The 26,386-nt window shown below is 34.1% G+C and overlaps 1 protein-coding gene across 1 annotated transcript in view; it reads left to right on the forward strand.

Moving 5' to 3' along the window:
• Positions 1-26,386, forward strand: part of LOC143245025 (choline transporter-like protein 2) — a 115,896-nt gene that overhangs the window by 59,563 nt on the left and 29,947 nt on the right. Inside the window, 7 exon segments of the mRNA XM_076490796.1 lie at positions 884-1,006; positions 1,390-1,489; positions 2,157-2,249; positions 8,027-8,120; positions 17,343-17,457; positions 17,460-17,583; positions 18,348-18,476. Of these exon segments, the coding sequence (XP_076346911.1) occupies positions 884-1,006; positions 1,390-1,489; positions 2,157-2,249; positions 8,027-8,120; positions 17,343-17,457; positions 17,460-17,583; positions 18,348-18,476 (778 nt within the window).

Genomic DNA, 26,386 nt, shown 5'->3' on the forward strand with positions numbered 1-26,386 from the left:
ATATGTGACAAATAATAAATTGAAATGTGACTGAATATTACAAAATACTAATCCACTAAGACAGCAAATACAGGGTCACTTTGTAAAGACAAAAGATCAGTTTTATATTATTGGATACAGAAATATGAGTGCATGTGCAATGTGTCAATGCAAACCCTGTAATGTGAGCCAGCTTAATATAATAAAAATAATATATATAACAAAAGATTTAAGCTATTTAGACTAAACATTTGTATTTTCTTGTAATAATTTTTAGTTATTCTAGAATGAAAAAAGCATAATTTTTTTTAATATACAGTGGTGGTTGTAGTTTGTTATTAAGCATAAAGCTACACAAAGGGCAATCTGTGCTTTTACAGTGGTTACAAGGTCAATCAAATTTACAGACTCCACATAGTTAAGGTATAAAAAATAGACAAAATATAACATTTTACTGAAAAATAAATTATGTATTTGGAATGTTTTTGGAGATTTTTGGGATGAAGAATTCTTTGTTAATCATAACATGAAAATCACTTTGCACTCAGACTAATGACAAAAAAGACTTGATACTTTGACAAATAAATCTTCAGTAATAATACTTCATTATAAAATCTAATTTTTTGTGTACAGAAAACTTGCAATCTTTATTAAATATCTACCAAATTTTGTGAAGATATACATACTTTATTGAAAGCTATAGTATAAATACTTAATATGTGCAAATGTGTATATGAATTTATGTGTATTATACAGAACCCATTGCAACAGGGTTAGCTGCAATTTGTGTCAAAAATTACTTTTTGTAAAAGTGTTAAATAATTTATAGGGTACATAAATACTGTACACACTGGGTGTGTGTGTGTAAGTTTTAAAATTAGATTTGATATTTTTTTTATTTTAGGGTGTTATTACAGTGTTAAAAAATATATATCCTTGAAAAATCAACCTGGATCTGATGCTGCCTTTAGCTTCACCACAAATCTGAAATCATACTTAGCTTTGAGAGACACTTGGTTGGCCTTTGGTGAGAATTTAGACTTGAAGTATATATTTTCAAAGGGACATACTTGAGATAATTTAGTTTTTGCAATTTTTATATTTTTATTCTTTAAAATAAAAGAAATAAAGGTAGCAGCTTGTTATGTGTGATTTTGTAATCCTGAAATTTAAAACAGAAAAAATGGGATTTAAAATTGTATATGAAGAACTAAATAAATTGCATAATATGATGTTAAAAAATCTCAATGAATATGTTAGAAAAGACAACTTTCATTAATTTCAGTTAAAACTTTGCCTTACAAAAACTGCTCATGACATACTATATCCACAGTTAGTGACAATACTGTATATTTTTTTTCTCTCTAATAAAAATTAAACTTTGATTTATATGGTAAAAAATTTCCATAGCAATTATTTCTGGAGTACTGCTTATCATCTTATTGTTGCTGTTGATATTTCTACGAAAACGTATCTTAATTGCCATTGCTTTGATCAAGGAAGGAAGCAGGTAAGGTTAAATTCTGAAGTTTTGATTTTCTTAAAGGATTGGCTATTGAAGATACTTATTACCTAAGTTATGTAGATTTAACTGTCTTTTCAGATAATATTTTATCAGATGCAAGTACTTTAGGATATTCTGTAGCTTTTTTTTATCAGAAATATCTATAAATGTAAGTACAAATTGTTTTATGCTAAAATAACATTTATCTTACTAGTGTTTTGTGTGTGCAATTATGCTAATTTTACTGTAAATTATGAAGTTGCATTGTGCAAAGCAAAGTTCATAGATTTTATTATTGGTGTACAATTTTTTGAATAAGGAAATCCAACCTGAAGGATAATTTGGTGAGATTTCTAGTAATTGAAAACTTAGCTTGTTTGGGCTTAACTTGTAATTATTTATCAGACACTGTTCATATAGACCTGTTTTTATCTTTTTAAGAATGTATTGATAGGTTAGTAAGTTGAAAGGATTGCTAAAAATGTATGTTCAACTCCTATAGATTTATAGCAAAAATGTGTTGAAAAGCTGTTTGTTAGAATGATATTCAAGAACAGATAATAAATTGTTATATATGACAATTAAATGTTACTGTTTAAACATTAATTTTGCATTATATTTAAATTGTGTGAGATAATATGAATTTTTCAGCATTTATTATTTGTAATTTTAGGGCTGTGGGCACGATGATGTCATCTCTGTTTTTTCCTATCGTTCCATATGTCTTTTTGTTTGCACTATTTGTCTTTTGGGGCTCAGTTGCAATGTATCCTTTTCACAAAATCTCATGGGGGTGGGGAAGCTTGGTATTAAATATTTTCTTAAGATTTTTAATTTTAGTACTGTGTAAACTTTTGTAATTTTTGAACTAAGATTTTAGGATTTTAATGGATAACATAAGTTAAACTAATTATAATAAACTTTTATGATTTGTACTTTTACACTATGGTGATGCTTTTGACAAATGTGCAAAAAATAATGCTGCATGCTTATGTCTTGTGAGAACTTCAATTCTTTTTTTTTCTATGTTTTAGGTTACTATTAGTCAGTCACAAAAGATGGAATAAGAATTGTAGTTCATATTTTGTCATTATCTGACAATTATATATTATTTTATTTTTAGATAGTGTGTATTTATCAAATATTTTTAATAAATCATCACATGCTTTGAACAACCTTTGCTTTATTTTAAAAGAGTGTATGTAAGAATTAGTAAGTATGTTTTGAAAAATTATTCTGTAAATGAATTTTCAGAAGTTATTTCATTTTCTGTTTGTTAAAATGAAGAGAAATAAAAATGCTGATTTAATTTATAGTACTTCTACAATGTGATAATCCAACTGTAGTTTAACACTCTCCGCAGGCAGGTCGAATTGCACATATCACAATCTTTTACAGAATTACATTCAAAATTTAATTAATCTTATGATTACAGGATTGAACCTATTTTGCTACTTCTTGTATGGAGAAAGATACACAGGTCAGCAATACTTACTTAAACCCTGAGTTTTCTTAACATATGTTCACAACAGTTTGTAATAGTTTATTAAATAATGCAAGTATTTTGTGCAAAAAAATGAGATTATTTTGATCAAAGAATAGTTATGTTTGTATTGTAGTTTTTATCACTCAGACTTTGAATATTTTGAGAATTATCATCATGTATTGTGCAATGAAACATTTAAAGTTAAACAAAATTTGTACTTTTTACTGTCCCATAAAATCTTTTTTTCAGTTGTGTTCTTAATTGTAAGTTTTTACTTTTTTCACATATAGTTTATTTTTAATGTTTTATTTTCCTCTCCCGTCCTTTAGTATTATTACTCATTGTGATACACGCCAACTGGCATTCTTGGGTAGTATTAAGGTATCATATGCAAAGACACTGATGATTTGAAGCAGGTTAGCTTATATTTTGAAAAGTTATTAAACCCTTTTAATATCCATTTTAAAATTAAAATAGCACATAATTATCTAAAATATAAAACTGAAATCTAAATACAGTTTAATTCTCTATCCAACTAACATATTTATAGTGAGAAACATGTTAGTGGTAATGAGGGCAAACAATATTAAGACCAGTTTGACAAGTTCTCTGTGGAATTCTTTGTAACTGTTTCTAAATGATTACTGGAAGATTGTATTTTAAAAGTTGGTCTTTCTATTGATTATAAACATTTGTCTCAACTAAGTATAATTGGCTGAGAAATAGCAACTTTGTGTGTGAAAGTAAATGTGGCATCTGTCAAGAGTTCTAAATTTTTTGTCTTTTCTCCAAATTTACTGTAAGTAGCTTGAAAGAAGAATGTATAAACAGACAAATTAACCTAGATTTTATGTATAAAGGGAAGGTTAGTGAACACCAAGACTTGTTCAAACTACAAAATCCAGAAGTTTAGTTTTGTGGACTTTTGCATCAAACTGAAGTTTAAGAATTTTTTCTTTAAGGTTTCTTTTGAAATACAAAATTAAAACTTAAGTAGTATAAAACTTTCAGCTATAATTAAATTTTGATGCTAATTGTGTTGGCATACCTTTATTGTAAGATTGCTTAATTGAATTTCATGTGTAACAAAGTAAAATCTTGTGACATACATAAAACGAGTGCCTGTAACCATAGTGTTAAACTATTTTATTATCATCAAAACATAGATAATGAATCAAATTTTAATTTTGTGTAAGTTTTAAATTCTTATTTTTATAAGGAAATATTTAAAAAATCCTCTGTCTACCTAGAAGGAGAATTTTGACATTTGTTTTCTAGGTTTTCTCTCTTCTCTGATTTATTTACCACCATTATGAGAAGTACAGAATGTAATGCGCATTACATATTATAATATAGATTTCAGTGAGGTAAACTCTGATTTTTATAGCCTTCAACTTTATTTCTTTGTGAAGTCATAAACTAGAGAATCAGATATCCTTGCCACGTCTGCCTGTCACATCCTTTCTTTAACAATTTGCCTGTAGTTCTCTTTGATACTTTGTACTATATTATTTATAACCAACAAAACACTGACATTTATATTACATTGTTTTCAGTATGGAGATTGTTTATTTTGCCTTTAGTTTGAAAGTTTCTGTAGCAGTGTTCAAATCAAAAAGTGTGGGAATTATTTTGAGGCTCTTTTGTCATAGTTAGAAAGCCAGTTAAATTATGATATTTATAGAACATTGTTTGGTTTGTGCATGCTATTATTCTTTGCATTATTTTAATTCATTAAGAAGTATGATAGTAGTACCATTAGTATAAAAAAAGTAGGCATAACGTTCATTGACATTTAACAGTAAAATAAAACAAAAAACCTAAATAATTATATTTCATGTTTTTCACGTGAATTTTCATTTATTATTAAAGTGTAAAAATTAGGAACTTATTAGGTAAAATAATAAAAAATAATAATGAAACTTTTTCAGGATTTATGCTTGCAGGTAGCTTGTGTGTTATATAATTTGATACTGTAATATGAGCTACACCTTTACTGAGTTAATTATAACTTGTGTGGTGGGAGTTTTAGTTAGACACTGTTCAAAGAGTAATAAAGTAATAAAATTTTAGTAGAAATAGATATGTACTGTTACAAGCTTTAAAATGTTAGTATAAACGGTAATGGTTTTCTGTTACAATATGCAGTCTTTTCAGAAAGAAAAAAGGATAATTTAGATGTATTTTCTAATATTTTGCAGTGATCATGAGGTCAGTCAAATTGATTAATCATGTATAGAGTTATAGAAATTAACAGTTAAGATTTGAAGTCTCTCTGAAAAAAAATACTTATTTAGGAAGATTTAGAAATTAGAAAAGTTTAGAACTCACTTTTTTATAATTTTAGTTTTCTTTTTGTTCAAAATCATAACTGTTTTTATTGTTTTTTTTCAACATTCCATTGAAATGTTTTTGTGTCCCACTATTTATAAAAATTTGAATAAGAATCATAACTTATGCATTGAAAATAAACAATGAAATGATTATTTGTACATTTGTATATGTTTCAATAAGTTATTACAAAGTAACCAGTTGTAACTTGGGTATATCAAACAAATCATGAGTTTTATTGATTAATTATTTGTATATTCTGTTTAATAATCAAAGAGTCTTTATTTTTATTGTATTTTATCCAAAGAACTTTTTAATTTTTACTAAAGGATGAGCACATTCTCTCTGATATTCAGGGTTCTCACTAGGATCCCACAGTAAAGAATCCCAGGCTATCAACTTTTTTATTTATTCAAGAGTCCCAGTGAGATTTTCAGGGGTTCCATAAGTAGAATTTAATAAACTCAAAAAAAAAGGGAAAATTTTATTTTCTATTTACACTGAACATTTGTTTCCCTTCATTGAGTACGAAATAATTTTCATTATAAGATTAAAAATACTTCAAAAATCGTCAAGTATTATTTACATAACCCATAAAATCTCCAAAATAAATGTATATTTTCTTTGAGAAAATCCTTGTTTTATGTGTTATTTTCTTTATCTTAATTCTGTATGAAGTCAGTTGATTTGAATAATTTCACAGCCACTGGAAAACAAATTGGAAAATACTCATAAACTTCCTCTGTTTTCTTTCTGAAATGATTTCAGATTATAACAGAAAACCACAATTGTTTATTTTAAGTAGGTTAAAGCTTGTAATGATATATATCTATTTATACTTAATTTCTATTGTTTTATTGCCCTCTAAACCATGTCTGACTATTATTTGTACCACATGAGTTGTAAATTATATGATGAACATACAACTTGCATTATGGTATTGAATTACGTAATTTATGAACTACTCTCATACATATTTTGTAAAATTATTATTATTAATATTTAAAGTTTTCAATTTTGACATTTGAATTACTTTTGTAATAATAAATAAAGAATATACATGAAAAAGAAAAAATAGTGTTTATCTGGGTTTTCCTTTTTTGCTCTCAACTCTCAATGAAATGTAACTCCACTTTTTTTTTTACAATAATTTTGCTACTGTATTAAATAATGCACCAAAGAAAACAGAATAATAGTATGCAAAAAAGAAACAATGTTCTATAACAATCCTGGCTTTCTAACTTTTGTATAAAAAAAAAAAAAAAAGAAGAAGAAGAAGAAAGCCATTAAAAATTCAGCCAAACTCATCAGTATGTTTCCTGTGGGAATAAAGTTGAAACTGGAAGGAAAATATATAACTACCTCTACAGATAGAGAAAACTTCGGCTTTGTATTTTTAGTAACTAATGCAATTCTAAATGTCAAAAAGAACAATTGGCAAGTTCTGAAAGAGAGGCTGTGACAAAAGGGGTCTGACTTTGTTATATTGCTCTGTAACTAAATCAGATTGGAAGCTATGTAAATTATGCTTTTCCTGAAAGATGACAACACTGTTATGAGTAATTTCTAATATGGAGGGATGGTTTAAAAGTCAGAGAAGGAGGAAGACATAGATACTAAACATCACAGTTATGAAACTAGGGTAGACTGATATTTTTTCATAAAAGTAAAAAACTTAGATAATAATAAACATTGATGTGTTATCTACATTCTAATAAGTTTAATCATACAGATTGATAATAAAGTAGTTTAATTAAACTTTGAAAGTAACTCTGTGAAAGATTGTGACATGCACACTTTGATCCATTCAGGTTGAAAGGGAAAGGGTTAATTGTATGCTTTTATTTGTATGGTAGAAGATCCAACTATTGTCTGGTTATTATGCACAATAATTAATTCACAGGATAATGTAAATAATGTAAGAGACTATAAAACAGTTTTACACATTTTCTGGACATCATGCATAATTACTATTTGATAATGTGCACATTGATTGGTTGATGTGGGAAACAGGAAATATGCACTATCTTCAAATTTTCAGCTTGTTTGTATTTATATATATAAGTACATGAATTCTCCAGAAAACCAAGAATTCTAATTGAAACTAAAATACACTTCAGATGAAGACAATTCAATGATATCAAATTTTAATAATATATGTTTATGAAAAATGTAAAGTATTTACTTAGTTCCATAAAAGCCTAATAATTTAGATGATAAACCTAAATGAATATGATTTAAAATTAGAAATGCATTGCTATAGAGTGTTAAACATGTGTTATGATTACATTGCAGTAATTATCTTTGCAGTTATTTTTAACACTATCTTTGGCTACAAAGTGCAATTTTGACCATGCTTTCCTTCAGGTTATAAAAAAATTATAAAATCAAAATTGTAACTTGCAGAAAACTTATGAGCAAGGAAAAATAAATAAAAAAATAAATAACTAATTTAGAATAAAACATTATGTATTTTTTCCAATTGATTGCAAATGTGGAATGCTTTTTGAAATGAGAGTACTACCCAATAGTTATTAATCTTACAGAAATAAGTACTGGATGGTGTTTTTAAAGCATTTAATGTAGCTACTTAAAAGTATTAAAAATAGTCCCAAGTGTTATATACATTTATAGTTCTCTCTGAATTTCATTAATTTTACTAGAAAGTTTTGCTAGACAAGTATTAAAAATAATTGATAATTGACCTTGATAATAGTTGATCACAGGTACATTGCTTCAGCTGGCCGGCCATCATATAGGATTGCCTCAAATGGTTCAACAGAGTTGGACCTTAAAATAGGTAACAAGTGTGATCCTAAGGTGAGTTTTAAGTCTCAATTTATATGATTGAAAAGGACCTAAATTATTATTTTTTCATTAAATGCTTAATTTCTCTTTTGACGTTAGTTGTATAACTAGAGAAAACTGAGTTGCAATACCAGGAAAAATATGAAAAAGTGAGACAGTGCTAAAACGTTTTACAAAAAAGATTGTTACTCTTCACTTTGTTCAATAACAGTTAAAACTGACTTATTTTTAATATTTATGATCCTGGATTCCTTAAATATGAGTCTTGCATGGCCAGGTGGTTAAGGCACTCGACTTATCATCTGAGGGTTGCAGGTGTGAATCCCTGTCATACCAAATGTGTTTCAGCTGTGGGGACATTATAATGTAATGGTCAATCCCACGGTTTGTTGGTAAAAGAGTAGCCCAAGGATTGGCAGCAGGTGGTGATGACTAGCTGCCTTCCCTCTAGTCTTACACTGCTAAATTAGGGATGGCTAGTGCAGATGGCCCTCGTGTAGCTTTGCGTCAAGTTCAAAATAAACCAAACCTTTAATATCTGAATTTTGGTGTTTTCATTGCAACAGAAATAATTTACTTTTCTATCTTCATGTAATTGTGGAAGAAATTTTTATGTATATCTTTTAATCTGCATTAATTTTTATTTTGAAACTAAGATTTCAGTTAGAAAAACATAAAATGTTCTAGAAGTGCACACTTGGAATGTATAAATTACAAACAAATTTTGAAATTGGTAAATTTTTAATGTAATTCAAGGTTTTTTAATAAACTCAAAATGGGAAGAAGGGAAAACTGTATGGAAGTAGGGAAATTAAAGAGTTATTTGTTTTTATTATTGGGAAAATATGATTTTTCATCAGTCTAAATTTGATAGTTGTTAGGCACCATATTTAGAGAGTAGAATTTTTAATTATGCAAGATTGTTTAAAATATTGCTTATGCTACAAATAATTTTGATTTTGTATTGCATCATTTAAACTGCATCATAAAGGAATGCTACCGCTTTGTTTTAACAGTTGTGCATCTTTATTAATAAACGTGTCAGTCCTGTAAACAGACATACAGAAACACATACGATACTGTGCAAAAGTGTCAGGATGAAGTTAAAAGTTAGATTTCAGACTGCTTTCAAGGTAAATCCTAGGTGAAATATCAATTTTATTAATCTTTATATTTAGTACAACTGAAACTCAGTGGAAGTGCTTGTGTTCAGCAAACAGTTAATACCTTGTGTGTTTCCCTCTTGCTTTAATAACTGCAGACATTCTTTCAGACATTGTTACAATATATTTGATTAAAGTGTTATTTGGAATTTTACTTCAGATGTCTCTGATACTCCTATAAAATTTCTTTTGAAGTAACTTTTGAGTTGTCAAGTTTTTGGTGTAACAAATCCCAAATCTACTCAAATGGGTTGAAATTGGGGTTCTGTGGGGCCATTGCATTACTTGAATGATTCCAACAGCTTCTTTCTTAGTTAAGTAATTTCTTTGTAGGTTGGACGAGTGTTTGGGATCATTATTTTCTTCACAGTGGAATCTTGCCAATAATACATATTTTGGATCAGTAACTGCTAGCACTTGCACCGGTCTATTATTTCATCTATGTTGTAATTGTCTCCTGTTGCCTCAGCAGAAAAACACTCCCAAGCTATCACACTACTTCCCTCATGCTTCATAGTAGGTGCTATGCACTGAAGTTAGTATCTTTCATTTTTCTTTCACCAGACATACAACTTTTACTTTGAACCAAATACCATAAACTTGGACTTGCCCATCCAAAACACCCTTTTCCAATCACCAACTGTCCAGCTTTTGTACTTTATTTTTAAAGCAAATATCAATCTTTTGACAATATTTGGAGATCAAAGTAACAGTTTGTTTTAACTGCTACACAATCAAATATTCCATTCTCATTGAGTCATCTTCATACTATAGAATTAGGCACTGTCATTTGGTACATGAATGTTTATTTTGTGTTTGTATTCAGTGGCAGTCTTCCTTCTGTTCTGAATGCTGGATAAATGAAGACACGTAACATCAGCCCCTCGGTGTGGATTCCTGTACGTGGTGAGGGGACCTCCCAGGGAAGGTTCTGTTCTATCTGGTTACCTTCTCTGGGATTTAAACATCCACCCACGTGTTTGCCATGCGTGGCAACCCGTGAAGGGGAGAAGAGGATCCTGGTGGTTGAGGGGTCCAACCCTAACACACCACTTTGGCCTCGAATTCCTGTAGACGGGCAGCCTTTGGGTGGCCCCCCTTGGGTCAATCGGCTGGTCCACTTGGGCTAGAGTCAACCAAGTACCAGTGTTGGAAGTTCTCAACGGGTGTTGTGGACATTGTGCCTGATGCTGGTGTTTGGGTATAGTGCTCACGAAACCCTGGCGTTGCTGCATTATCCTTGCGTGACTTTGTAGTGCGTCCCCTTGTAGGGCTCCATGGTGGGTGGGGTCAGTGGGTACCAAAATTTTTCCTTTTTCCTATGGATCCTCAAAAAAATTTAAATAAAATTGTGAATAAACAGTCAATGGGTAAGCGACCACGTCTTGAAGACTCTGAACAGCAATCTTCAACATCAGTAACACACGTACCTCATTTTCTTATATTACATTCTCTTTTGGAAAAACCTTTAGGGCAAATGTCCGCTTTTTTTATTCACAAGGGACTAGAGGGACTTGCTGGCTCTCCAAAGTCAGTAAAGAAGCTTTGATCTGGTGACATATTGGTAGAAACATCCACATCCCAACACAGTGAACTTCTCTTGAATTCAAAGGCAATTGGGGATATACCTATTGAGGTTACACCTCATGTACTTTGAATTCTTCACGAGGAGTTATTGTTGAAAGGGATTTGAAGAACGTTTCCGAGTCAGAGATTCTCGCTGGTCTCTCCACTCAAGGAGTTTCTGCAGTGAGGCGATCTCCACTGCAAAGATGGAGTTACACTGCCAACAAATACCCTCGTTTTAACATTTACTTCACCACGTGCACCTGCCACCATCAAGGCAGGTTATCTCATTTGCAGAGTTCGGCCATACATTCCAAATCCTCTTCGATGTTTCCAATGTCAGAGATTCAGCCACTCAAAGACATCTTGCCCTGGTTCCCTGACATGTGCTCGTTGTGGAGGCAAGGACCACGATGCCTATGACTGTGACATGAACCCACATTGCGTCAACTGCAATGGCTCTCACCCCTCTTACTTCCATTCTTGCCCAAAATGGTTGGAGGAAAAAGAGGTGCAGCGTTTGAAAACGATACATAACATTAATTATCCTGAGGCTCGGAAATTGCTATCCACCACTCCATCTCGGACATATGCTGCTGCACTTCATTCCACAACTACAGTGGGAGTGCAGACAGATCTCTCTGTGCCTCCAAGAGAATCGTTTTCAAAACAAATGAAAAGCCTTTTGACCTCCGTGGTTAAAAAGGTTGATGAATCGACTTCCACACCCATCTCTGTTCCTCCCATACCTTCCAACAAACCTCAAGATCCACGTCCTTCAGTTTCAAATACAGGCATTTCTTCTGATACATCTTTTTCTCCCACCACAAGAGACAAGTCAATTATTCGTTCACGTCCTCAGTCACTGGATTCCCCTTCCAACAATAAAAACCTGCCACCCGACCCAGAGCAGGATCCATGGAGGTTGATAGACCTCCTCCGACTAAAGACAGTAAAGAAAAAAGACGTGGTCGTAAACCGAAGGGTTCTCCAGCCACTTCACCTACCCGTTCTTAAAAATGGCCACCTTGATACAATGGAACTGTCGAGGTTTACATTCTAATCTGGATGATATAAAAATGCTGATTGCTTCCTACCATCCTGTTTGTCTTTCTTTGCAAGAAACATTTCTCAAAACTGCTGATACTGTCTCCATTCGGCACTTTTCTCTGCACAGAAATAACAGGTTGTGTGATGGTCGAGTACATGGAGGTGTGGCACTGTTGGTTGATCAACACGTGCCCACCCTGTCTTTGTCACTCAACACACCATTGGAGGCTGTAGCCATCCATGTTTCCTTGGGTCATACCATCACTGTTTGTTCTCTGTACCTGTCCCCTGGAGAGAGACATATGATCAATCAGATCTTGATGCTCTCGTTGAACAATTGCCATCTCCATTTCTAATCCTAGGGGATTTTAATGGACATCATCCCCTCTGGGGAAGTGCTATTATTGATGGGAGTGGCCGATCTGTAGAGCGGATGCTCTCTGATCACAATCTTTCTCTTTTCAATACTGGTTCTTCCACTTACTTTCATGCACCTAGTCAGTCCTTTACCGCTATTGATCTCTCAGTTTGCTTCCCTTCATTATTCTCCCATTTTTCATGGAGGGTTGACAGTAATCCACGAGGCAGTGATCATTTTCCGATCCTTTTGAGAGAGACTGGCCGTGGTCAATGCCACCCTACCCACGTGCTCCGGTGGAAGCTGGATCAGGCAGACTGGTCCACTTTCACTGCTCTCGCAGAACTTGATCCTGCCATTGTAAATCAGCCATCAGTAAACGACTGTGTAGCAGCGGTAACTAAACTGTATTACACATGCAGCTGCTCAGTGTATTCCTAAAACCTTGACACGTTTTCTACGATATTCTCATCCGTGGTGGAATACTGCTTGCCACTTAGCACGGAAGGCTCAAAAGTGGGCCTGGGATACTTTTCGTAGATATCCCACACTTTCAAACCGGGTTGCTTTCCAACATCCCCATGCACATGCTAGGTGGGTAAGACGTCAAAGCCAGAAGGAATCTTGGATTAAGTTCACAACCAGCATATCTTCTACCACCAGTTCCAAGATCATATGGGACAGGATTCGAAAGGTTAATGGGCACTACAATTCTGTCCCCCTCTCGATCTTACTCTCTGATGGTTAGGAGGTGACTGATGTTCGGGAACATCGCTAACACTCTAGGTGAAAGCTTTTGCTGGGTATCTAGCACTTCTGCTTGGTCCTCCACCTTCCTGGCCATCAAGACTCGGGCAGAGTGATCACCTCTTTCCTTTCGAACTGACTGTTTGTTTGACTATAATTGTCCCTTTACCCTGGTGGAACTAAAAATGGCTCTTCATCGGTCTGCCAGTATGTCTGTTGGACCCAATGATATTCATTATGACATGCTGCACCATCTATCTCCTGCTTCTCTTGATGTCCTTCTGATTGTTTTCAACCGGATCTGGCAGGAGAATGTTTTTCCTGATGCCTGGCACCAGGCTATTATTTTACCTTTCTCTAAGCCAGGGAAAGATCCCAAGATTCCTTCAAACTACCGTCCAATTGCTTTGACGAGCTGTCTCTGTAAGACATTAGAAAGGATGGTTAATGCTCGTCTTGTTTGGTTCCTTGAATCAAACAACCTCCTCTCGCTCACCCAGTGTGGGTTCCGTCGACAGTACTCCACCACAGACCACCTAATTCGTCTTGAAACATCTATCAGAGAAGCCTTTCTCAACCGCCAACATCTTCTATCAATATTCTTTGACATAGAGAAGGCTCACGACACAACATGGAGGTATGGCGTTTTGCGAGACCTCCATAGATATGGGTTACGTGGCCATCTACCCATGTTTATTAAAATTTTTTAATGGACAGGAGATTCCAAGTTCGTGTGGGTTCGACACTTTCCGTTCTTTTGTACAGGAACTTGGAGTCCCTCAAGGCTGTGTATTGAGTGTTACACTCTTCAGTATAAAGATAAATGCCATCACTGCAAAACTCCCTCTCACTGTTTCGAATGGGCTGTATGTCAACGACTTTCACATCTCATGTCAGTCGTCAAACATGAGATATATTGAGCGGCAACTACAAACCACCCTCAATTGTGTACGGAAGTGGACTCTGGTGAACGGCTTTAATTTTTCTCTCTCCAAAACTGTATGCATGCACTTTTGCCGTCGACGGGGTATTCACCCTGATCCTGAACTTCATATCGGTGAAGTTTTGCTGCCAGTGGTCCCGGAGACCAAGCTCTTGGGGCTTATCTTTGATCGTAAACTGACCTTTATACCACACTTAAAGCAGCTTCGGGTCAAATGCACAAGAGCACTGAACATCCTCCGTGTTCTCTCTACCACCAGTTGGGGGGCAGATCGCTGTTCAATGTTAGAGGTATATCGTGCTCTTATTAGATCGAAACTCGATTATGGATCAATGGTCTATGGCTCTGCCAGACCCTCGGCCTTAAAGATGCTGGACCCCATTCATCACCAAGGACTTCGACTCTGCACTGGGGCTTTCCATACCTCTCCAGTTTAAAGTGTATACATTGAATCTCATGAACCTTCTCTACACCTTCGCCGATTGCAACTATCTTTACAATATACTTCGAAACTTCATTCCTTACCAAAGCATCCCACCTGGAAATGTGTTTTCCTGAAAAAGTGCTGCCCACCGAGGAAGAACAGACGATCTGTCATTGCTTCGTTTGGCCTTTGCATCCAGGCGCAATTGGATGAATGGGGTCTGTCCTTAGATAACATTGCAGATTCCACAGGTTGGCCCATCCCACCATGGCTCTTTACAGCCTCCAAGTGTGATCTTTCTTTCAGTCACCTGAAAAAGGCACATACTCCAGATTGGAAGTACCGTCTTTTATTCAATTAATATCTTTCAAACAATCATTCAGTTCCCATTTATACAGATGGTTCCAAATCAGGTAATTCAGTGGGCTCTGCTATGGTTTGCTATAGGTCAGTAGTTACGTGCAGAATCCTCTCTACAGCTTCTGTGTTCACTGCTGAACTGTATGTCATATCTCTTGCCCTGGATCATATTGCAGCTGAGCAGTACTCCAACTGCACTATTTATACTGATTCGCTTAGTTCTATACTTGCCTTGGAATCGCTACACGTTAGCTCACATCCTATTCTCGCTGATATTCGAAACCAACTGGCCCATTTCTCATTAGCAGCTACTTAAATCCAGTTTTTCTGGATACCAGGCCATGTTGGTATTCGCAGGAACGAGCTTGCAGACATGGCAGCTAAATATGTCTGCTTCAGCACCATCACTCCTATGCCTATTCCGTACATGGACTATGGTGTTGTCTTCAAGGCTCGGCTCCGTGCCAGCTGGCAGTCCACTTGGAGTGAGCAACGTGACAACAAACTTTTTCAAATCAAACCCAAAATTGGACTTTGGGCATCTAGCTTCCATAAAGTTCGAAGAAGGAAATTGTTGTCACTAGGCTACGCATTGGTCACAGTTGTTTAACTCAGCATTTTCTTTTATCTGGAACTGATGCACCAATGTGTAGTTTGTGTAACACTCAAATCACTATCAGCCACGTTTTACTTTCTTGCCATCATTACAATTCTCAACGACGGCAATGTTTTAAACATATTTTTTCCCAGGGTCAGTCTGTAACATTGGACAGAGTTATTGGTGATGGTGACTCTGTCCACCTTGATAATGTTTTTAATTTTTTAATGGCCATTAATCTTTTTAATCTCATTTAAGTGTTGCATATTTATTCATTACACCTTTTTAATTGTGGTTCCTTTTTTACAGTTTTAATCTCTCTCCTTCAATTTGACATTGGACAATAGCCAGAACATTAAATAACTCGACACCAGGACTGGAAAGGCCAACTTCAGGTGACTAACGCTCTTGTTTGAACTATCCGTTTGAACTACTCGTTAGTTGTCCTGGCGAGTTGTTATTATACTTTTGATGCATATTATTTCACACTTTTACTACTTAACTTTTCAGTACTGGCCATATTGACTCATAACCCGGAACCAGGACTGGAAAGACCAACTTCAGGTGACTGACAGTGGTTTTTATACTTACCTGTTAGTTTTCCTGGCGGGTTGTGATCATTACCATTCTGCTACAGGTAGTTCTTTACAACTTTGTTGACTGGATATCAACATTGGTTTTTATGCCATTTTCTGTTTTAATTGCCATTTTGCTTTTATCTTCAATTAGTTTTACAAATTTTACTCCATTTACTTGACTTTTATCTTTTTACTGGACATTTGGCTACTCATTATTGCGATTTTGCTATGTATCTTTTAAAACTTCTTTTACATTTTGATACTGGCTGCTATGACACATAACCCGGAATCAGGACTGGAAAGACCAACTTCAGGTGACTGACGGTGGTTCTTGAACTTACCTGTTAGTCTTCCTGGCGGGTTATGATCATTACCTTTTTTGCTAGAGTACATACCTTACAACTTCTTATACTCTGCCTTCTATCTTAACATTGTAGACTAGGTGTCAACATTGGTTTTATACTTTTTTGTTTTACCTTCATTTCCATTTATGTCTATTACTACGTTTATTTTTTTTGTTTTTTTTTTATTTTATTTTTTACATTTTTACCGAATGTCTGGTGCAGATAGCCTCGCTGCTTTGTGCCATAAAACACTAAATCAATCAATCAATCAACTTAACATCAGTATCATTGAGTTTAGGTATTCTGCTTCTTCCTTTCCTGTTTTTGAACTTACCTGTTTTTATGTGAATTCTTCATTCTACTGACAAATTTGTATGCTTCTTGGATCATGAAATGACAACAAAACTTATTATATATTGTGTTAAACACTGTTTTTATCAAGGTTTGTTTGTAGAGTGCTATTAAATTGATTTATTCTACCATATAAATGCTAGCTTCTTTCAAGTTAAGTAACTGCATGGAATACTATGACAGTTATTTCAGACCCTAAGTTTGATCAGTATGTTTGTTCAAGAAGAACTCTCATGACATCATGTCCTTTTTAAAAGTATATGAGAATTTTAAAGAATGTTAAGCATTCTCATCCTGTCTCATTTTATTGTCAAAAAGGACCAGTGAAATATTACCACAGTGTTGAAATGTACATTCTGTAATGGTATGGAAGAATTAACCCCATAAAATTAAAGGAATGACGTTTTCCGTTGTCCTAACACTTTTGCACAGTACCATGCACACAAAGCACATATGTTTCATTTTTTGCCTGAAAAGAAAGTTTATTTTGCTTATGGTGTAGTTAGACTGCAATTTCACAGAAGAGTGCTATTGTTCCTAGAAAATTTTTATTGAAGTATTTTTGTAGTTGGTTATGTTTTAATAGAATATTAGCCTTGGGGTTTTTGTTGTTTTTTTCTTCAATCTACTGAAAAAGATGTCAGTTAATGGAATTTATTTCAGTATAAAGTTATAATTGTTAAGATTTTTATTGTCATTAGCCTGATGTACAAATAATGAAAGAATAAATGAAATTATCCTTCTTGATGCAGAATTTTGATGAAACTGAGGAGCAGAATGGAATAATGTGCATCTTTACTAGTTATGATGGAGATCCAAATTTATTCCGAGCCCAGGTCTACAATCTGTTTGGTCTCTTTTGGGCTATGTTTTTATTGTGGGAGTTGGTCAGGTATCACTGGCTGGTGCTTTTGCATCATACTACTGGACTTTTAACAAGCCGAAAGATGTTCCATCATTTGCTGTTGGACTGGGTTTGTGGAGGTGTACACGGTAAGTCTTGCTCTAACATTGGTAGGACAACTTTAATATTTATTTTAGCAATTTTGTAAGAGGTAAAACAATGTGCATAAAAAGCTCAAGTTACACCAGTGTTAGGGAACAAAGTTCATGAGTTGCTTTTTTCAAATGCTGTGAAATGGTTATATCAATAAAATGTCACTCTCTTAAAGCTCCTGGCATGTTGTTTACATATCTTTCAGTTATGTTTTCAGTTAGTTTCTGAGGGTAAAATGTGTACCATTTGGGAATGTATTTAATAACTCACTTGTTTTTTACCAAATGTATTGGAGAACTGTTAAGACGTCAGAAATTTGTTGCAAAACTTATTGAATAAAACCTGGGGTATTGCGAAATATGGGATCTTCTAAATTGTTAACTTAAGTGATTTTGCTGTGTGGAATAAGCAGTGCTTAGTACACCATAAAAAGAGGGATATTCTGTATTACAAATTGTATTATATAAGTAGAGGTACCAGATATACATAATAAATTTATAAGTGTATGATTGTTGTGTTTCTTTAATGCATATTAAGTGTTAATGATGCTGGTAAAATTTATTGCCAGTTTATTCTGAAATAGAAATTTTTGTTTGTTTTACAATCTTCAATGATATATCATGCTTTATTATCACATTTTATTGACATGTTACAATGAAGAGAAGAGAATTATGATAATAAATATTATGTTTATGTTTTTTCCAGCATAAATTATTTCAATTCAGGTATATTGCTACAGTCTACTTTTCTTTATAATTAGTTATCATCTTGGATCTGTGGCCTTTGGATCTCTTATTATTGCCATTGTCCGAATGATTCGTGTCATGCTAGAGTATGTTGACCATAAACTGAAAAAATATGACAACAAAGTAGCTAAGTTTGCTCTGTGGTAAGTGAAATGTAATGTGAAAGTTAGCTCTTTCCTGCATTGCCTGTAGTGAAAGGAATTGGAATTTAATTCAGGATTTAAGTCATAAAATGCTGGTAATATTTCACTCCTTTGATAGGATTTGCTGCATTAATCTATATTATTGATATCTAATCATTAAAAACCTTGGGTGTGAAGAAACAGTGCAGTCAAAAATGGATTGAGTTTGTAACATAAAGGAATGAAATAAAAATTTGTGGTCCAGCTGATAGCTACAACTCTACCATTGATAAGAATTTTACACCAAATATTCATTCATTTGTTAGTAAGGCCACCTTTTTGTTTAACTTGGAGTGTGATGGTGAGTAAAACATAATATGAGCTTAGCTAACTAATGAATAAATAATTGCTATTAAATTCTAATCAGTGCTATAAGTGTAACTACCAGTTTGGCTACCAATCTCTATCATTTTTTTTAACTTATTCACAACAGTTGCCCCTGTAGACAATTTGCTGCACAAATTACTGTTTTGCATTCCAAATGTAATTAAACACCTTTACTATCAATTTATGTGAATGAAATTAACATTATAGTACATATGATTTGAAGTTTTGTGTTATCTAAGTTTTAAGTACTTTGTATCAAAACAAACCTTTTAAAAATCACTTAAAACTTTGTGTATTGTCATTTGATTCAAAGATCTGGGAAAATTCTCTACTTTGGCATTCTGTATCTTCAATAATGCAATAGCAATTGTGTATATGTATTTCCAGTAAAGTACTTCTGTGTTCTCAACAGTGTAACTGTTCTTATTGAAATATTCCATCATGTCTCTCATGGAAATCATCATATATCAATTCTACACCAATAGGAGCATGGTGAATGCCTGTACCAAACTGTGACTTTTCACTTGGCAGCACTTGTGCTTGGATGCTTTCCTTTTTGCTAGTTTAAAGTTTCAAGTTAATCTTTATTTGTATACTCATAAAGTTGTCTTGATTTGTTTCACTTTTAGTTTGTTTTAAGACTGTTTCTTAACTTCAACTTTAATCCCAATGTATTACAGCTATTTATACTTTCAATTATTAGGTGTCTTTTCTTCCATATGAATTCCAAAGTTTATGTTACTACTTTGGGGGTACAGCTGTAACTAGTGCTGTATCTCAGGTTCAGGCAACCAATTAGGGGCTTTGTCAGTGTTTATTCACTGAGTTATTGAACATTAGATAGCTCAACCTCTGTATTCATGCCTTGCCTCACTTCCTCATGAACAAACTGAAACTGTTTAGATGAACAAGGACTTGGATTGTATATTTTCTCCCACTGATTTTGCCTTGCTTTCTCATGTCCTGTGTGAGGAGTCATTTAGGCCAAAAATGGTATTTTTCTTTCTTGCGTATGACATTTTATCCCCTTCCCCTATTTCATCTGAAACTCATCATTCTTTACTACATGACCAATCTTCCCATCCAATTTGGTTTCCCTCCATAGATATTTAGGAACATGCTGAACAATTTGTCTTATAGTTGAATGATGGGATAAGCATGTCTCATCCCACATTGGCTTCAGATCGGTTTGCTTTTGCATATCATCATGCAGACTGTCATTTTCTGGACCAGCAAATACTAGGTTTCATTTTGCTGTCTGAGATGTGGCCTCTGGTATGTTCTGTAAGTCTGACCCATGCTCAATTTTCTCACCATTATTTTGTTATCACAACTCTTGTTTGATTTTTTACATTATCTTTCTTCCATCGATCTCCTATCTGAGGCTCTCCAGTGAAATCCTGAGGGATTTTCAGTTGATATCCTTTCTCATCTTTCCTCCACATCTGTCGACTTTATCTCTGACTTTACCTAAGTGGTTCTGCTTTTGTTGGGACCTCTAGGTCAGGGCAAGACCTTAACACACATTCATTTACCATCATCTTGTCTTGGGAATTTTTTATGGCCCCTTTTCTGTGGCAATACGTTTTTGACATAATCCTCGAGTCTTTGGAATCACAAGTTGCATCAGTACAACAACAGTCTACCCTTCACACCCTTGTTGCCCATATGTTTTACTCAGAGCCAAATATGGTACCTGGTATTGTTTTCATCCCTTACCTGTCCCTTCTTCTCATTGTACCTTGTCTCTTTGTTTTCTTTAGTGATGTACACCACATTGCTAACATTATCAGTCACTACCCAATGGGTTTCTAGTTCAGTGGGAGCTTGGCTTGCCAATTTGTTTCAGTACTGGTGATCTTTCATCAAGGATCAATGGGTTCTTAAAGTTTTATCAGAAGGAATCATGATACCTTTTTCTCCACACCACCTATGTCTCCTATGCCCTTTTCCTTTTGTCTGTCTCCAGATCCCATGACCATCCAGCATCTCTCAGAGGGAGTTCAAGAACTACTGTTTCAACAGGCCATCAAATCTGTTCTACATCAATCACCAAGTTTGTAATCCCGACTGGAGTCCTGTTATTAATTTGTCTTATCTGAACTACTTCGTTCAACTGCCCTGTTTGAGTCATTTCTCACCCAACAGTAAGAATTTTGTCCACAAGCTTACTAATGACAGAAATGGAGATCACCAATACTTATCTCCACATCCATATATTGCCATTATCTCATTTGTATCTTTGGTTTGTCCATAATAAGATGATTTATCACTGGACAAATGTTCAAATCTACATCAACATGGTTGACCTTTTCACAACTCAAAGGGCATGTTTCAATTTCTTCCTCTACTGGTGGAGCACTTGGTCATGTTTCACTCAGTTTATTCCACATTTGTTTCTTGCACTAATTATTAGAGGCACATGTTTACAAACTTTTTTCTTTAGGTTGTTAGACATGCACTTTTGGGTCATCTTCTTGCCTCTCATTTAATGGGAGTTTACATCTTTGTGGTGGACTGCCTGTCTCAGCTAGTGTGCTTTCTTTTAATTGAGCAGTCTTTACTATTCCAGGCCTTTTGTGAGGTTTGCTCTTGGTTAGACTGGCCCCTCATAAATACATTTGCCACCCTTCTCAACTCTTGGCTTTCTTCTATCGGCTGTTGATTTATTTACTCAGTCAGGTCTGGTCTTACCTTTCTTATATGCCTGCTGCTAGTACAGCAGCAGATCTGTTGATTTACAATGCTAAAATCATGGGTTAAATTTACCTCGGTGGGCTCAGCAATTATCTCGATATGGCTTTACTGTAAGAAAACACATTTTTTCATATCCTCTCTCTTCATTTCAACCTTACACACCCCTGTATTTATTAGTTCTTTTTGGCCAGCTTGACCTTGCTTCCTCTCCCCAATATCCCCTGTCTTTTGCTTCACCCTCATGCATTCCTCCTCCACAGAAGGATGTCTTCCCTGTATCCTTTCATTGGGAATTTACCTGATTTATTTTAGATCTTACCAAACTTTTCAATTACTTGGCATTTTTCTTGTCTTGTTCTGGTTTCCCTTTCACTGTCTTTGTGTACCTTCCACCACTCATTTCCTCCTGATCCATCATACTGTGAGCCATCTTTTTGCCATTTTTTACTTGACTGTTCTTGTATGGTTCATTAGTCTTTGCTTTTGTAGTTGTTGAAAGGCCTTATCTCTGGCATTTTGCCTTTTCTGGTGCCACAAGGTGTTTTTTCTTTATGCTGTCTACTTCAATCTGTTATGCTTTTTCATTCTTGTCTGTTCTCTCTCTCTGAACTCCCATGTCTTACTGAAACCTTAATAACTTTTTCATGATATTGCAATGCCCTATTTCAGCCATTGACTTCTTGTCATCTATATTGTCTTTTTCTCCTTACTTGTTTTCTCTTTCTTCTCACAGTGTCTTCCACCAAACTTTTGTATTCCTCTATCCAAACTGATCTTTCCTTTTTCAGACTTAGACTTTTACCTTCATCTCTCACCTATTGCATCACTGAGATACAGATTGGTTCCTTTGTTCTGTTTGGGCTGTTCTGTATGCACTTTTTTCATTATTTTGTATATCTTTTCAAACCATAGGACAAGCTCTACCAGGCAAGCATTTGGATACTTTTCACATAATTGTCTCATTTTCTTTACCTTTTGGCTATTTCATCTCCTTCAGTCACGATTCTTTAATGCCCCATCATTTTTAAGAATATCTACTATTTCTTTTTCAGATCTCCTTTTTCATGATGCAGTATCTCACCAGGTAGCTGGTGTTTTTTTCCTATGGGTATATTTACCAAACATTACACATTGAGTCAGGATAACAGAAATGTTATACCATCCACCCTGGCTCTATCACCAGTGTCCTTTGTAAGATGGTGTGTTTTGTAAGACAACTTGTGGTATTTCATGGTATGTATGGTATTCTCTGTTATCTGATCCAGAATTTGCTTATTCCTTGGAAAAAGCCAGCACCAGAAAAGTGTTCTTCTCACTTCTTTGACATTACTTGTAGGCTTTCAGAATTTAGGTATTGCTGTTGACCTGTTTCACTGACTACAGTAAAAGCCATTTCCAACTGAAGGTCTGACAGGAATCTGAGTATTCTTTGACTCTTCTCTCTCCAACGTGAATTCTCTTTCCCCTTCATCAAGTAGAACACAGAAGACCCTTTCTATATATTAGTTCTTAGCTGTTAGGGTGGTGAGCCACAAAGAGTCCTCATTGATTGGATTCAACAGCTGCTGCTATACAGTTGAGTCACAATACAGTGAGAAATGAGTCTGTGGTGACGTAATGAATGTCATCATAGCCACCCCTTTTAACATAACTCCTGATACTTGTGCCCTCCTCTTGCAACCTGAATCTGTTCAACAAAGTTGAGGAGAGCACACACTATAATACCCTCCCTTTCTTCTGCAGCCACAATCTGTTCACTTGGATTGAGGTGAGCACTTACTTTACCATGATATCACACCAATGCATCCTCAACATCTTGCACACTGTGTCTGTTGAGTAGAGTAGATGCGAGTACACACATGATATGAATCCAGATTGCATACTTATTGTGCTCTACTCCTGCAGCCAAAGTACATTCTGTAGAGACTGAGAATAGATATGAAGTGAGCAAACACCATATGAGATCATATTGCATCACTAACTTGCCTTTTCTTTTTCACACCTTGTGTCTGTCCCATAGTTTCATGGTAGAGTTGAGGGCTTTTGTTGTATGATTAGGTCATCATACATTAGTGCAATTCATACTTGATCAAATGAAATTAGTTCAGAGTTGTTTCAAGCCTAGAGCATGCAACTGTCTATGGCAGATGCACAAGGAAGATGGCTTAACTGTGTGAAGGGGTATCTGTTGGGAATATATTTGTTAACTTCAAATGATAAATATAACCATTCAATTATAAATATCACAATCACACTGCATTTGTTTTATGCTTTTCATTATTTATTAACAAGATGGTCTTAAATTTAGATGTGATACCTTGCAGCACTTAAAGTGTTTGTCATAACCCTATCATCATAGATCAAAGACTGTCATATCATGTTTATTGACTTACTTTCAAAATTTAGTAAACTACTCTTTTATGAATTTTTGTCAATACATTTGGTGTCAAATTGTAAATTTTTAATTTAATTCAGTTTTTAGTATTATACATTAGTTAATTTCTTTATTTAAAAATATATGTTAAAAATAGACTCAAATGTTGATTTTTGTGTATGATGTAATACATTGAATGCAGAATTGGTCCAAATTAAAAGTTTGTGATGTTTAGATATAAAATCTGAGCTTTCTTACAAATTCGGAACTCAAATTACTAATATTGAGAAGCTAGAATATAAAATAAAAATCTTCTGCCTTTTCTATCTGCTGAGATATTTCTGTATTTACTGAATCAAACATAGTGAATATATTTTCAAGTAACTTTTAATTTGTCAAGTTTTGATCCAAAAAATCCCAGATCTGCTAAATTTGGTTGAAATTGTGGTGCTGTGTGGGTCATTGCACCATTTGAATTCTCCAACAGCTTCTTTTCTAGCTAAGTAATTTCTCCATAAATTGGATGAGTGTTTGGGGTCATTATTTTGGTAGTAGAATCCTTTACTAATAATGCTCAAACCATTGAGTATACCATGAAGGATCAGTATTTAATGGTACTTGTGAGGATTCACCATCTATTTTGCAAATATCTCATGCAATCTCAGCGTAAAAACATCTCCAAACCATCACACTGCTTTCCCTATGCTTCCTGTTAGGTGTTATACATTGAGGTATCTTTCACCTTTTCTTCCACTGAATGTACAACTTACACTTGGAACCAGATATTTCAAGCATAGACTCATCCATTCATAACATTATTTTCCAGTCATCAACAGTCTTTGCTTCTGTACTTTTAGGTAAATTTCAGTCTCTTGACAATATTTGGGGATTGAAGTTAAGGTTTTCTTAATTGTTACATGACCATATATTCCATTGTCATTGAGTCTTCTTGATATTGTAGGTCTGAACAATTTTCTGTCATGTGGTACATGATAATTTATTTTGTGATTGTGATTATTAGATTGTGATTCTGTCCTGAAGGCTGTATAAAGGAAAATACTTAATATAAGTATCACTGTGTTTAGGTTTTCTCCTTTCCTATTTTCAAATTTTCCTGTCTGAGTCTCATGATCTTTGATGTACTTGACAAGGTTTTGGAAGCATTTCAAGTCTGCAGTAATTTGTTTGAGATACCGTGACACTTATTTCAGACCCTAAGTTTGATCAGTATGTTTATTCAAACAGAATTCTTGTGCCATGTCCTTGGTACAAGTATATGGGAATTCTAAAGAATGGGATCAGCATGTCCAGGTGGTTGAGGCACTTGACTTGTAACCTGATTCAAATGGCCATCACACCAAACATGCTCGACCTTTCAGCCTTGTGGGTCTTATAATGTGATGGTCAATCCAATTATTCATTGGTAAAAGAGTAGCTGAAGAATTGGCAGTGGGTGATGATGACTAGCTGCCTTCTCTCTCGTCTTACACTGCTAAATTACAGACGGCTAGCTCAGATAGCCCTTGTTGTAGCTTTTCATGAAATTCAAAACAAACCAGACCAAACAAAGCAATCTAAAGAATGATAAGTATTTTCACCTTGGCTCATTCAGTTATGAACAGGGATTAGTGAAGCATTACCATAGTGTTGAAATTTATGTTTCATAATGGCATGAAAGAATTAGCCTCATAAAGTAGAAATAATAACAAAATATTTTGTTGTCCTAACACTTGCACAGTGCTGTATATGTACAATGTTATGAAATTTAAGCTATTTATATTAAATATTTATTTTTTCTTGTTATAATTTGTAGTTGTTATAGAATGAAAAAAAAACATATTTATATTTATTTACTAATTTTTAAAAGGTCAATAAAATCAACTATACCCATATAGAGATTCGATAGTGAAAATAACAGATAAAGTTTTTCATATAAAACATTTTATAATTACCTGTAGGTTATAAAAATTTCACATGTGAAATATGAAAATTTTCTGATGCTCAGAAGTATTTTTGTCTTAAAATCAATGTTTCTTTGCATGTTAGTTAGTCAAAATTCAGTAAGAAAAAAAGCTTCAGAAAAACTTTACTAATAAGCTGTTTAATCTTGTGAACATGCACTTACTTATGCAAAACATATAACATGAAAACTATAACAAGCACAAAGTGGTTACAAGTTTGGTTTGTGGGATCAAACCTGTGTTGAAATAGGTAATACATCATTCATTACAATTTTTTTTATATAATTTACCATTCTTTTAAAAATAAAATTAGTAAAATTTTATGTTTGAAAAGTACTTTGTGCTGAAGGTTAGTGATAAAAGCTATTGGATAGAAACAAATTAACACTTTCACAATGGGTCAGGGTTCAAAGGCCATGTCATCACATTTGTTTACTTGCATTCAAAATTTTATTTAACTGCTATTTTATGAATTTATGTCAGTAACTTTGGAGTCAAATTGTAGATTATAA

This window comes from Tachypleus tridentatus, chromosome 2 (assembly GCF_004210375.1).
Source record: "Tachypleus tridentatus isolate NWPU-2018 chromosome 2, ASM421037v1, whole genome shotgun sequence".
Lineage (NCBI taxonomy): Eukaryota > Metazoa > Arthropoda > Merostomata > Xiphosura > Limulidae > Tachypleus > Tachypleus tridentatus.